Source organism: Alligator sinensis, unplaced genomic scaffold (genome assembly GCF_000455745.1).
Source record: "Alligator sinensis unplaced genomic scaffold, ASM45574v1 scaffold418_2, whole genome shotgun sequence".
In the NCBI taxonomy this organism is placed as follows: domain Eukaryota; kingdom Metazoa; phylum Chordata; order Crocodylia; family Alligatoridae; genus Alligator; species Alligator sinensis.
Genome location: NW_005842682.1, coordinates 98,248 through 113,359, shown reverse-complemented (window position 1 = coordinate 113,359; position 15,112 = coordinate 98,248). Strand labels below are relative to the sequence as shown.

The 15,112-nt window shown below is 40.9% G+C and overlaps 1 protein-coding gene across 1 annotated transcript in view; it reads left to right on the top strand.

Moving 5' to 3' along the window:
- Positions 1 to 15,112, top strand: part of HSD17B4 (hydroxysteroid 17-beta dehydrogenase 4) — a 124,676-nt gene that overhangs the window by 29,636 nt on the left and 79,928 nt on the right. The window contains exons 10-11 of the mRNA XM_006033942.3: positions 6,188 to 6,212; positions 7,763 to 7,891. Of these exons, the coding sequence (XP_006034004.1) occupies positions 6,188 to 6,212; positions 7,763 to 7,891 (154 nt within the window). The remainder of the gene's footprint in view (positions 1 to 6,187; positions 6,213 to 7,762; positions 7,892 to 15,112) is intronic.

Below are 15,112 nucleotides of genomic sequence, written 5' to 3'. Positions count from 1 at the left end.
CTAAATGCCTGCCGCGGGAGTCACTGCTGCTGTTATTGCTTCAGGCAGGAGGGGCGGATGCACTCCTCCGCTTGACTCTCTCTTTCTTCGGCAGGAAGGCGTGGTTGGTAGAGGTGTCGCTGCATCGCTAGGCGGGGTTGCCGGTGACGATGCTGCGTCGATGGGCGGAGTCGCTGATCAAACTCTCGTGGGTTCTTCTGAAGCTCCACCCTTCTTTTCCGGTTCTTCCACGCGGTCTCCCTCTTGCTCGGCGCAATCTTGGACTGGCGTTTCAGGTTCCCTTCTCTCAGCCGCTTCTTTGACCGCCTGATCAGCCATACGCAGCTGGGCTTTCAAACTTAAATTCTTATGCATTAGATTCATTACAGTACGAAAAGTTGCACTCGGTTCTCCCCCTGTGTCATACCGCAAGGCCACTCTCTCATCTGTAGCGCGTCTTTCCGCCTCTAGATCTTCTCGGAGCTCGGATGGAAGCTCGCGACCCCTTAATCTAGCCGCCATGAGGGGAGGGAACTGGCCGATTGGCTCCGGTTCTTCACTCTCCCGAGCATATCGTAGGCATCGGGCACACTCCCGGGTGAAGGTCGGGTTCGTTTTGCCCACCAGGTTGGGTCCGGCGAGGGACACAGTATCGAGGGGTCTGAACAGGACCTGTTCGTCTCTCATTATACACCCGAACGCTGCGGGGAGCAAATACACTTCCCTCTCTCTCGGGGCTCCATCTACGGAGACTCCCTCTTCTCCCTTTAGCGAAAGGCGTCCGCTGACAAATCTTTCACCCGTTCCGCCTGCCTGGTGGTAAGCGATATGCACCTCCAGCTCCTCAAAGCTTTTCATTTGGCGTTGGTTATCGCGCCAAGGGCAGTTCTTAACCAATTCTAGCTCTAGCGTGTCTCCTTCTGATCCCATCCTCGTCGCCATGTGCGGGCCGCCTCCCGGTCCCACCCATGTCGCCATGTGTGAGCCGGGAGCGATATGCGGACCCGTCTTTGCGCACGCGGACTGTGGCCAGCAGCCTGGGCACGCGGGGTCAGAAGGGACCGTGGGGCGGAAGGAACGCACGGGCTAGAATTAGTCACAGAGGCGTAGTGGTTGATTCAAAGATGATTTACTTACACCCAAGATGGTTGCGGTGTAGGCTGGACAGTTTCCAGGTTCAGCTCCGCTTGAATCCTCGTTGGAGGACTACGACAAATTCGGTCCTTCGGCCCTGGAGTTGTTAAGGCTCCGCGGGTTTGGCAATTCTTTCCCACGGAGTTGTCGAAGCTCCATGGGCTCTATTTGGTTCTCAGGCCCCGATGTTGTTAAGGCTCCGTGGGTTCGAAAATTGAGTATATAGGATAGGGATACGTCTAGGATTGTGCTTGGCGACGGGGAGAGGCCTGAGGCTGTTTAGACCTCTGTTGCCTTCTTAAGAAATGCGTTGGGTCCATTAGGATCCGCAGCGCTTAGAGATCTTCACGCTCTCCCTCTCGAACTCTAATTGCTCTCTCTCTCTAACTTGGACTCCAATTGCTCTCTCTCCGACTTGGGCGGAAACCACCCAAGCTCTTTATACGGCTAGCAAGCCAATCGCTAGCCGCCACGTGTGCCTATATTAAGATCGGCCAATAATGTGGCACGAATCTAAATACAAATGGCGGGAACTCCTTTGCACCGTGCATCACTATGATGCAAAAGAAATGCACCATGCAAAGAAGGCTACAAACGGCGGGAAATACTCTTTTGCACGCGGGTTCTCCTATTGCAGCAGAAAACTCTACCGTGCAAAGAAGCTGCAATTTGGCGGGAACATAATTTAGCGGTGCCGAAGCACACAAAAACAAAAAACCACAACTTTGGGTTGTGACAGGAGACAACTCCCTGGAGTTCATTGTCTAGCTGCATAGGGACCAGGCAACGCGGGTAAAGCTTTACTGCAGTTTATTTGCTCGAGCAATGACCATTAAGCCAGCAAAGAGGCAAAATGCCCCCCCCCAAAGGGAGGGGCGTTCTTTTATACTTTTTACAATAAGGCAAGACTACAGGGTTAACAAAAGCAATACTTGGGCGGTGCTTTACAAATCTTCATAACAGCATATTTCTATTTAACATTATGATAGGTTAGCAAAAACTTGCACAGTAGTAGATACTTCTTAAGGACACGATCACTGTACTTAGAACAATGGCTTCTTTGTCTTATCTTGTTCCTTGCTGTATCTGGTTTACAGCACATAGACACAGATTCACTTGCTGCATTTTACTCAAAAAATGGTTAACACAGTTAAAATGGTTACTTAACACAAGCAAAGACTTAGCTATCATTCTGCCTTGTGGTCAGCGGCATTGATAGGCCACAGGTCATGCCTTGTATTCAGCTGCAAAGCGAATACTTCTTAATAATCCAAATTATTGTTAACCTAACAGTATGCTATCAGAAAACTATTTTATTTCAGGGTAATAACAAACATGCTCACCACATCACCATTCACCCTTTTACACACAGTCATACATAAAGGCTATGCAAAGTTCATTCACTTATGTCAAGCAGAAGGATACAAAATGGAGTTTTCAAATCACTTACAGGACAAGACTAACATGGTTACATTTCACTATTATTACACTCTATGTTAACATCAGCTACATTAGTTCAGTTCATGCTACAAGTTGACCCTTTAAATTATTCCATCTCATCTAGATACAGCAAAAGCTTTGTTATCCAGCCCCCATAGGGAATGGGAGGGTGCCAGATAACCAATATGCCGGTTACCTGAGAGGACCGAATAGGCGTCTTGGCCTGTTCGGGCCACCACTCGTCCTGCCATGTCAGTGTGCCAGGGGATGGGGAGGGCAACCCCGGGCACACTGGGGAAAGGCCACTTTGCCCCAGGCTGTAGAGGCTTGGGAAAACCAGAAGCGCCACGGTGGGCACTTCTGGTTTCACTTTTGCTGTGTCAACTGGCATGCCGGTTAGTAGAGCATGACAGGTTGTAAGGTGCAGAATAACACGACTTTTACTGGAATAGCATTTGTAGCTTTGAGAGAAGATTTGGCAGTTTATACCATTTACCTTCTCTTCCACTTTGTTCCTTTCCTATAGTATTTCATCCCATATTCATGCTTTTTTTCCCTCAGGTAGCTTATTGGTGGAGCTTTTGAAAATAGCTCTGATTTCTATGCCTGAAAAATGTTGATTCTAAAAAATGCCCATGTGCTTAGATGCAGGGTTCTTTATAGAGTCTAACCATGTGCTGACGTGATGGCTTTATTTTGGAAAGTTAACATCAGCTTTAAGAAGTGAGCATTCTAAATTGCTTCCTAACAGCTGGTATTGTGTTGATCTTGCATATTATTAATGCAAAGATATAGTTATAATAATAAACCCTACCAGATGATGGGGCACTAAATTGCTAACTGAGAATGGGATGGGGAGTTGGGGGGGAAAAAAAAGTTAAGATTTCAAAGAATTGAGTGTTCCTTGAAAGAAGTTCTACTTACAGCTGTTATGGGGTCCAAGTAGTAGAGCATTAGCTGTTCCTTTCCCCCCTAAAATCTTTAGTATTTTTCTGTTTTCACACAATGAATGAATTAATATTGTCCCTCTCAAATCAATGCAGAAAAGTCCATCACTTTTGCTTTGAAATCTCCTTTTTATAAGGAAGCAAAGATAGCATAAACTATATTAGCTACCACTTTACTTATACATATTTTGCAACATAATTTCAAGAGTATGCTGTTGCTTCACTGTTCACATTTGAACATATCTGGCCCAAATAGTATTCAGATGTAGCCAGCTGTGGCAAGTACAGACTCCAATAAGTTTCCAAGAATTTTCTCTTCTACCTCCTGGTTTGTGTGTGTGTTTGTGTGTTCATAGTACTAGGCAAAGAAGAGAAGGTAGTTTAATTTGTGTAAATGTTTAAGACTTACAAATAATTGAATGACAGCAAACTTTGGATCAGAGACTTCCTGTATCCATGTAATTATAGCCTTGTTCCAATTTTTGAAAATGACCACAGTTTTACGACTACAGGCAACATGATGTGCTCCCTCAGTGTTTTGTATAAGTAAAGGCATGCTTTCCATGTGTAACAGGTTGTTTTTCAATCTGTCTACAGTCTAGATTAGATTAGCCATTAGTGCTTAACCTACTTATTTATACGTGTAACAATTATTGTAAACTCTATCCAAAGGTTTTGGGAACTACCCAGTTATTTTAGGGACTTCAAGGAGCTTTGGCCCTGCATGTACTGTGTGCATGTGCTCCTGGTCATATTAAGACTTCTTTGTTTTCTGGGAGTCTATTTGTTGCAGTGGTAACATAAAGGGAGCAAGCGAAAAAACATGGTGGTGTTAAATGTAGGTGTAGCATGAAGCTATTGCTTGCTCAATTTATAGAATGGATTTTACTCAAATTGACGCTATTTTAAAAGAAGAACATTATTATTTCTCAGGACAAGTTTGTGTGTTTTGTATGCTTATGACTGGCTTCTCTTTCAATTATTGTCATATAGCTACACCCACCCTACAGTTCGCCTGATTGACTAATATTTTAATCCTATAGAATAAGCGCATGGAATAATAGGTTTACCTTCCTTCCATTCCTAGTTCTGGTGCATTTTAAAAACAGGTTTCATAGTTCATAAACAAATGTGGATAGATCAGTTTCGAGAGAAGATCACAGACTTTCCTAATAATCTGTTGCTTTAAGGCATGCTCCTCAAACCTTTAGTTTAAACCCTGGAGTGAAATATAGTCTGTTCATATCAACTGTTCAGCTCTGGTCTCCGCATCTTCAAAGAAGATGTAGTAGAACTGGCAAAGGTATAGAGAAGGACAACCAGAATGATCAGAGGTATGGAGCAGCTGTTATGCTGGGAGGCTAAAAAGGCTAGGACTCTTCAGTCTGGAAAGGAAAAGGCTGAGGATGCTAGAGATCTAAAATCATAGATGGTGTGGACAAAGTGAAAAGGGAACTGTTACGCACCAAGTCCCGGAATGCTAGGACTCTAGGAGAAGGGAACCCATGGACACAAGTTTGAAACTAACTAGAGAAAGTACTTTTTATGCCTGCATAGTTAACTTGTGGAACTCATTGCCACAGGAGATGGCAGAAGAAGATATATTATAGCTAGGTTCAAGAAGGGACAGACAGATTCAGGGATGATATATTCATTAATAGTTGTTAAATAGAACAGTCAGGTATGTGTCCTCTGGCACCTCTAAAACAATGATGGTGGATGCCAAGGAGAGTATGGCAGGGGATAACTCACTCTAGAGGTCCCTGTGCATATGGTCTCTCTAAAGTATCCACTCCTGCCACTGTCCAGGTCAGGATACTAGGCTAGATGGACCTTTAGTTTGAACCCAGTATAGTTCTTAGGTTCTCATGTTTTTATCAGCTTGTTCTTGTGTGTTTTTGCTTTGTTGTTTTTAAAAAAAGAGGGAGATTTTTATAAGTGTCTGACTTGAAAGCATAAAGTTATGGCATCTGTGTTCCTGGATCATTAAGGAAGTATTTAAAATAACATTCTGTTCTGAAGGTCTGTCAGGGGCTTCTTATAAATGAGCTTATCTGCTCTTAATAATGTCAGATATGTGAAAAAGAGCTGGCCAGATTGTTGGTCAGAGCAGTCTTTGTTTGCCCTTTTCTCTCTAAACTGACCAAGTGTTGATTCATTTTGCTGGAGGGGAAAAAGAATGAGTTCATACTTTTAGATTACTGTGGCCCATATAATTTGAAGTGTGAAAATGATTGATAGTACAGAGGTGATTTAAAAAAATTAAAAAAGCCTGTTTTTCTTCATTTGCTCTGTCACCCACAAATTGGCTTGGCTTTTTTTATATATTTTCCTAGTCGGACTTTTCCCCCCTTTCTTCTATATCTCTGTTTTCAGTGTTTCTAGGCCAAGAGCTGTTAAAAGCATATTCCAGCCTGCTAAAGCTTGGCCTTTGTTTGCCACCATTGTTGGTTGTCCATTGGCTTCAATGCTGAGGCAAAGTATAGCTGCAGCAGACCATCAGCATACCCCTAGTTATTATAATGGAAAAATACTGCTAGTTTTAATTAAGTGTGATATAATTGTCTAGTCTGTCTGTCGCACACATCCAGGCCCTCTGAAGAACAGTTTTGCTTTGCTTCTGTCACACACTGTGATTACTGAGAGGAAGTAAGCTGATGGTGCTATTTTCTTTTTCCCCTTGGCAGGTAGGAGCTGGATGGATTGGGAAATGTAAGTACTCCATGTTACAGCATTGTTGTCCTTTAGGTATTTTTAGTTAATACACAATCTGTAATAGCTCCATGCCACTCTTTCTCCAGTGACCATTGCTAATAAACACGTAAGGGGAAGAATGTTGTTACAGAGCAGGGGCTACGAGGGCTGCGTTTTCTGAATAAGAAGCAAATTTTGTTTCAAGAAAATGAAGGGTATAAACTGCAAGCCAGACCTTTGTTGGGCATAAGTAGGCATTTGCTTCATTCATTTGAATAGTTGAGTTATCAAGTGCCTGTGAAAGATTTGGCTAAATCTTTAATGGTAAAAACAAATGAATATATCAACAGAGGGGTAGCATCATTTACATTAGATGCCCATGCTTTTATATCCTGTTCTATGTGTTCATTACAAAGATGTCCAAAAAAAATTCCTAGCTGAAAGTAAGATGCTTCATAACTGTTTTTACACTGACAAGTATTTGACAACTTCTTCGAAAAGAAAAAATATCCCCATTGTTATTTGAACAATTTGGAATTTCAGCTGATTTCTGATCAATTCTGATGTTTTGATGGGCTTGTCCCTCGGTCATTTATTTCTTCTTCGCTGCTTATTTTACTCTTTAAACAGAATGGAGGGTAGCATAAAGTCGCACACTGCTCTGCACAAAGTTATTTGAGGCAGATGGCTGTTCACCCAACTGTGGCCTTTGGCTTCTATTAAAGAGAAAAGACTATAGCATCACAGTAGTTACTCCCTCTTTTCAGGAACCATTTTTGTAATACATCATAGTAAATGGTATGAACTGCTGCTAACAGACTTCAAACTATCAGCAAAGACACCTAGTCTTCGTCTGTTAGCAATCTGCTAATACAGCCAACAACTTTACCATTTGAAAAATGAAACGTAGATTGGTAGAGGTCAAAGAAATCTGTAGCCTGCAACAGTTGGCTTTGTTTTTACCTTCTTTGTGATCTCTAAAAAGGGAGATTGGGAGCATGACTGTTTGATAAGATGATGTTAGAAACTTTTTCCTTGAGTTTGAGTTTAAAAATCCCTTGTTTTGAGACTTGTGGCACCAGTCCAAGTCCTTAAGCTCACTGTTGATGGAGAAAAGTTGTCCCTCTTGGAATTCACCTCCATCTTCCCAAGCCTCTCCAGAAACTAACAGAGCAACAATGGTCTAATCCCCTAAGAGACCTTGTATAGATTCAATGTACATTGACCCAATGTACTCACTCTAGTAAAAAACCTAAGTTATAGCTTATGGTGTGATGTACAAATACTGAAATAATATATTAAACATTATTTAAACATTTTAAATAACACGTCTGTGCTTTTTTTAATTTAAAAAGGTAACGGTCTGGTTTTCAAAGTGTCAACTAAAGCAAAAGGGCATTTTTAATTCAATAATATCTAATCCTGTGAGTTAGGTCAGAGACGTTATAACTTAGGTTTTTCCCCATTTTAGGCATTTTTAGTTCTTTAAAAATGGTTTGGCAGTTTGTCTTAGTGACCAGTTCTTTGAACTCTGTGATCAATGTCTTCAATTTTCACTGTTTTATTAGTACGCTGGGAGCGAGCTCAGGGTGCCATCGTCCGAGAGAAGACTCTTCCAATGACTCCAGAGGCTGTACAAGATAAATGGGGGAAGATCTGTGACTTTGATAATGCCAGCAAGCCCCGGACCATCCAAGGTAAAGGAGATGTTTGGTATAATAAAACAGTCTGAGGAAATAGACTAAAAGAGATTTCCTTTCCAAGAAGACTTTTACAGAAACATTTAGGTTTGCTTATTTTTAATAAAAAAAAAAAAAAAAAAGCCTGATGAATCAGTTTAATTTTTTTCCTTCAGTTGTGTAGTATAATCATGAGTATTTTAGTAGAGTCAGTTCTTTTTAAGACCACCGCTGTGCTTTTTCAGTTTCAGTATTTAGGGGTAGAAAGGATGTCACTTCCCCAGGGCTTTCATAGGAATACTTAAGCCATGCAGTTTAAGAATTAAACTTGGTTTAGTTTAAGAATTAAAATTGGACTAAAGATCATTTCGTGTTTCCTGGAAAGCAAAAGCAGGTGGGGGCAATATGTTTGTGTCCTTGACATTTGCTGATGGAATGTAGGTTACTTGTGGAAATCTCAGTGAGGAAAAAATCTTTGTTTAAGGAGTCCTCTGGTAAGAAACTGGAGTGGAGATATCCCGTCTTCCCTTTTTTCCCTGCAATCCTGAGTGACCTCCACTTCTGGTGATGACCCTTCTGACTTTATTACTCTGTGGTGTTTCATCCTTGTTTGACTTTGCAGTTTTGGAATCTGCATGCCCCTTTGTAGCAAAAGCAGTTATCCTTTCTTGTAAAGCAATTCCTGTCTCCACTTTTTAAATCCAATCTGACAGTGGTATCTTTACTTGCCCACCTCGCCTCCCTTTCCACCTCTCCTCTACACTCTTCCTTTCCTTCAGACAGTTTTGGATTACCTTCCTTAAAGAAACTACCCTTTGACTTATACATTCAGATTTTGATTGTTCCTTTTTCCTAAGTGTAAAATATATGCTTGCTGCTCTGGTTAGCTGTAAAGAAAACCCAACTCCTTGGGTTCCCTGTTTTTATCCTTTAAGTTTATCAAAATAGTTCTTGCTTATGTCCTTGACCTTCATCTGTCCATGTTCAGGATTCTTTTCCACTCTCATGTTATTTGAATTACTTTAACAGCCTTTTTAAACTATTTTCATTCTTCCCTATATGCAGGCTCTTGACAGGTCTTGTTCCGCCCTTTGTAAAAATGTATGTGGTCTTCTCCTGTTCAGTGATTGAGTCTCTTCTTATCTCTGACACTGTAAGCTCTTTTCTGGTCTTGTAGATCAAATGTTTAAGCAGAATTTTATTGCCTTGTGCTACCTTGTTTAAAAAAAAATGAGAGAAGATATTACTGAGTCAAGAGTAGGAGGGCTCTTCGGTCAGTGCCAGCCCTGTCAAATCTCTCTTATTGAGTGTGAAGTTTCTAAATGTTAATGCGCCTGCCTTGTGGGCAGTGCTTTTGGTTTTTTGTGGGGTTTTTTTGGGGGGGGGGTTTATTAAAAAATCCCCAAAACTTCAACCACCATTGGGGGCTTACATTATTTATGTAGTATCTGTTTGCTCAGCATTGTACTAGATAGAGGAAAACATAGCTCCTGTCTTAAAGAGTTCACAATCTAAGTTGAGCAGGAAATATTGTTCAGAAACAACTTCAAAGTGCTGAACTTCTATCTTAACAGACTTTTTAATAGTTTTTACTTTTTTTACAACATTTTTAAAGAAGACTTTCCAAACCATTAAGTCAGTGGTAATTACAGTGGTTTAGCATTTTTGGGGATTTGCCCTGAGCATGTAGACAGTAATTGGGATCAAGTATTTGTCAGACCTGTAATAGTAATAGACTGAGATAAAAGATGTGTAAGGGTAGAGGGGCTCCTCTTTTCAGTGGCAATGCCCTGTTTAAAATTAAGGACCAGATTTTTTTCAAAGGTATTTTGGTGCTTTGAAGAATTTTGCTAAGTACCTTAGTGAGTTGGGCAGTGCACTCTCACTTTTGAAAACCTATTGCAGTTTTAGGCACCTAAAATCTGACTTCTATTTTCTGACCTCTACAGGGAATGTCCTGGGATCCCTGCAGCAGTTCTGTCCTAATAACTTACTCAATGCTTCATTTTACTAGCCTCTGGCTAGCACTGGTGTCTCCTCTTTTTCAATAATGTATTAAAAAAAAAAAAAAAAAGGCACTCACTCAAGCAGCTATTTCTCTGCCTGTAAAATGCTGCTTGTGACTATAGGTGGCACAGCATCATTCCACCCCTATAATTACTTCCTTTGGTTAGAGCTATAATTGCTTCCTCTGGCTAGAGCCTTAACTCCTGATTTGCATTGGTTTTGCATGTTTTGAGCTGAACAGGAAGCTGCAGGATGTCCATTAAAAGGGCTGTTGTAGGAGCAGAGCTAGTGGTGTAGGTTGAATGTAAACCTCATTCGAACATTGCTGTCGCTTTTAAGCGCTTGCTTATGTGAGTGTCAAGAGAGGTGATCCTTGACTTTTGGATTATATAATCTAAATGATTGGATAAAATGTAGTGGGCGACCAAGTGGGTACTTTTGCTTTTGCAGGTACCAGGTTGAAAGTATTTTAATAGCATGGTTCTCTCAGCCCAATAACATCTCTTCCGTGCTTCAGAATTGTGTTCTAAAAATGACTTGTGTCAAGTATTCAGCCTTGACTTCTCAGCGCTGTTAAGTTTGAGGCACAGCTAGGCTGTGTGTGTGAGAGATCTGTTGCTTAATCTTCTGCGACTGTGAAAATCAGCAAAAGAGTGGAGGAAAACTAAAGGAATTTGATATACTGAAAAATTAAAATTTATTTGCCTGATATATTAGAAAGTTTTCCCGAGTATACACCTCCCCTCTTTAGTGCCTAAAGGCATTCAACTGTTAAATAAGGGAACCTAATTAGAGTACTTGGATTTAAAAGTGAAAATTTACAGTACCTTTATATCTGCAAGTTCAAGTTCTCCCAGAAGATTTCATTAAAATCTATTACCAGCATTAATTTAAGTAATTTGATGCTGTGAAAAGCAATTATGTACTAAACCCATTATGTATAATTATAAAAAAAAAAAAAAATACCAATTAGCTAAAGCACTTGCCTGTAATTTACAAAAATGTCTTATAACCAGAGATGTGAATCTTGATTCATAATCATTATATAAATTTCGACATTCTGATAGGAGTGGCCTGACTTTTAATTCCTTCTAGGTTATAAAGTGTAGAAGATGGTGCCATATATCATTTGACAGCTCATTTTCTCCACATTTATAATGATCTTTGGGACCTACAGCACTGATGCTGTGAGGTGGCACTGACCTATGTGTAACCCATATACAGATATGGTATTTTTTAGATCTGTTAGAATTATATTATTTTATAAAGACACGCTTTTAATGGAACGAATTTATTTTTCAGTATAAATGCTTTAAAATTCCAGTATCTAATGTGTCAGTGACAACCTGCGTAGATTCCAGTCTAGTGAAGGACTTTACCATAGGCTTAATTTTAATCATATGCTTAACTGCATTTCTGGATGGAGGCCCAAGTCACAGATGCAATGAGTTCAGTCAATTGATAGCAGGAAGTATTATTTTAGAAAGGTCATTTTTTGCTCCCCTGTTTCTTTTATCTGTTGCTGTCATGTCTAAAGGCCCAATGGCCTCACCTGGTAGGCACTACAGAAGTGCTGGGCCATGCCTTGAAAAGTTAGATCCAAGCATACAAAGCAGCCAGAGGTGGGGAAAGGGGTGTGCATGTCATGGTGGCATTATAACATGAAGTTTTGGCCTCAAAACTTCACCCCACCCCACAAATCATTTTTGAAGTTCTGTAATGTAAACAAAAAGTAAATAAAATACAGGATGTTCTGTAGTATAGATTATGGTGGACAGTGGGTAGGAAAGGGTAGGAAAAATGGGGACAGGAAGACGGCAAGGAGAGTAGTTGAATCAGACTTGAAGTACAGAGAATGAGGAAGAAAGTAGGGCATAACTTGAATAATGCCCCTTAGAAAAATCTATGGATATCACCAACTTGTACTTATGTACCTGCAACATTTTTTTACCTTGTCTTCTAAATGCATGGGCATTGCCCACTAGGGAAAAATTGAGAGAACTGACAGATGTTTTCGCTCAATGCATGCATAGAAGTTGCTCAGATATTATGATGAGTGCATATAAGAACCTGTCTATAGAAGAACATTCTGTAAAGGAGACTAAGGATAGAAACTGAGCAGCAGAGACCAGAGAATACTCCGAGCCAAAAATTAAAGCAGTGTTACAGTAATAGTGTCTAAAAGTATCTGCTGTGGCTTCTTCTCTTTGTTCGTTTTGGCTGAGGTGCCCTGGCTCTGTCCTGAAAGTTTTCTTCCGCAAAGCAGATGGACATAGACTGGTGCCTCTGACTAAAAAAGGGAGGTAGGGCTAAGTCTTGTACATGTAATTCTCATCTGTCTCTTTAGTTGTGTGTGTGTCATGTGGCGCAAGTTTTATGCCTTCGCATCCTTTTCTTTTAATATTCTGGATACCATCTGCTATATACATTAAATACTTTCTCTTTTTAGAAACCTAGGTCTGAGGGCAGGCTTTTTTAATGTATTAATATATTAACTCAAACCCCATATAACTACTCAAATTAATGTTCTTTTTTTTGCCGTAATATAATCTCCTTCTATACTTTGTCAGGAACAAAAAGATGCTGTTTATATTTCCAACATGAAAATGTAGAAGTTAAAGTTAAATTTTTTTTTTTTTTCTTGTGAAGAAACATGGCAAAAATCTGCAGTGACTTATAGGATCAAATCACCATTCAAGAATCAGTGTTTGTTTTTTTTTCCCCAAAAGTTAAGTGGACCGCCTTGCTTCCATTTACTTATTTATATTACATCACCATAAAGTGAATCAGTGACCTCACAGAATATCTTCTGACTTTCAAGCGTTGAACTTCACAATTTAAAAACAGTTTTAGTGTATTTATGCTTTACAGAGTACCAACTGTGGCTAAGATACTACAACTAGAAGCAAAGAAATATTTATCTGTAGTAAGAATTGTGATACAGCTCAGAGGTAGTTCACGACAAAATGTATTTAATGTCAGTGTGTTGTGTGTAGTAATGCATCTTCTTAACTTTGACAAGCTGTTAATTCATGTGATGGTAGCAATTGCAGGACACAAGTATAAAATTTCAGACACTTAATATAATTATCTAATATCCTCAGTGTCTGAGGTGGATACTTTATAGTATTAGTCGGAATTATATGAGTGATTCATGTCTGTTCAGTACTAAAATATCACAGTAAATCTAATGCCATAGGTTGGGAGTCTTTCTTCCTGTGCCAAGCAGTAGAAGGTCAGTGGAGATGAAAGTGAATTAATATGTTACATACTGGAGCAGTTAAAAAACTGGAAGAAGTATGAGTCAGTGGTGGGATTCTTGAGTGTAAAAGTTTACAGAACAAACTGCCAAAGAAATTGAAACAAAATTTTTTATTTAATATATTTGGAAACGCCCCCCTCCCTCCCCCCCAATAAAACTTCTCTTGTATATGAATACAGTTGTAATATCTTAATGGTTTACGTCAACTTTCAGACACTCTAAAGGGCACCCTGTTAAAAAAAAATCAAATAAAAACCCACGCAAACACCTTAGAAAATACAAAATAACTTATGCTTGTTAATGTGAAATAAGCATCTTGAGAAGGTTGCTGTCCAATTCATAGACCTGTGTCTCTTACTCCAGATTCTTTTTACTGTGGATTTAAAGAAAAATTAACCAAATGCCAGAATGGGCAGCTGCCAACAGAATGCCTTTTTCCACATAGGCTAACCTCCATCAATCTGTCTTCCCTCCAGATTGTTAAAGAATGGATGTGCCTTGTAATATGCCCTGAAAAAGCAACAAGCTTAGTTTGAAACTGTTCGAGAAAAGAAGTAGGTTCCAGAAAGGAGGGCCTATTAAGAAGATTTAATATGCTACCAGTTGTTTCCTCAGATTCAGTTCTGTTCCTGACTGTTGCTGTAGGCATACAGTATAGTGAGGGAATATAGTCTCTGAAATAAGACAGCCCAGGCTACTTGGAACACTTTGGGGTGGGGGTGGGGGTGGCAACAGGTAACATTAAACAAAAACTGCATTAAATTTTTTCCCCAAGATTGCAATAGGTATCTAGCGTGAGTCTTTAAGCACAGGGTCATATTCTTCAAGAGAGAGAGACTGCTTTAAAAGCAGACTGTAGGTTTCTCTGTTTGACCAGTTGCCTTTAATGAATAGTCATGTGTAAAGTGCCTATTAGTTATCTAGTCTTGATAGTGCCATGAATCACAGTAGCATGAGCCATATCTGAAAACCAATTGCGTTTGTCAAGTTGGAGGCAGATACTGGGGAGGAAGAGTAAAATTTCTGGAATTGTGTTGGCTGCTGGACATCTAAAATCATCCTTATACTGCAAGTGCTAGAATAGACCTGTTCACTGCCAAAGAGAGACTTCACAGTGCTTCGAGTAACATTTGGGTTGCTTCTCCTAGCATGCTGATGTCTCCTAATTGCTTTATTATTGTCACAGCTCATGATTTCTTTATGAAATTTTTTTTTTTTACTTTTAAGAGGCGTTTATTCCAGGGAGGGTGACAAATCGGGGCCAGTAAAGAGTATGTACAGGTTGGCCCGAACACCTGGGCCTCACGGACATGGTCCTGGGCTCACAGCCTGCAAGGCCTGCCCGTACACTCTAGACTAAAAAACCATAGCGAGCCAAAGGTCTATTTACATATTTACATTTCTGCCAGCGGGGACACCCATGGGGGGCCTCAGGGCCCGACCTGCGTGAAGCAAAGTCCAAGGCCTCGGCCCGCCAGACGCATCGCCGCATTTCTTTCTTTCTTTCTTTCTTTCTTTCTTTCTTTCTTTCTTTCTTTCTTTCAAGATGGCTGCCGACAGGTGAAGCCCTTCTGAGGTCCTGCAGCTTGGGTGCCTTTTTGTGCGTTCCCTGCACTCTGTGCCCCCCTTTTCCTGTCCCCACCCCCCGAAAAACCTTGCCTCTACCCACCCTGTCCCTGGAGACCCCCTTCCCCCTGACAGGTGAAGCCCTTCTGAGGTCCTGCAGCTTGGGTGCCTTTTTGTGCGTTCCCTGCACTCTGTGCCCCCCTTTTCCTGTCCCCACCCCCCGAAAAACCTTGCCTCTACCCACCCTGTCCCTGGAGACCCCCTTCCCCCTGCTTTCTGAGCTTTTTTTCCCCTGGGCTCTGGCAGCCTTGGTTGCCTCTGCCCCTCCCCCACCCCCACCTGATTTCTCCCTGTGATTCCTGCCTCCCCCAGGGCCCCTTACCTTGGTCCCTGCCATCTCCCCC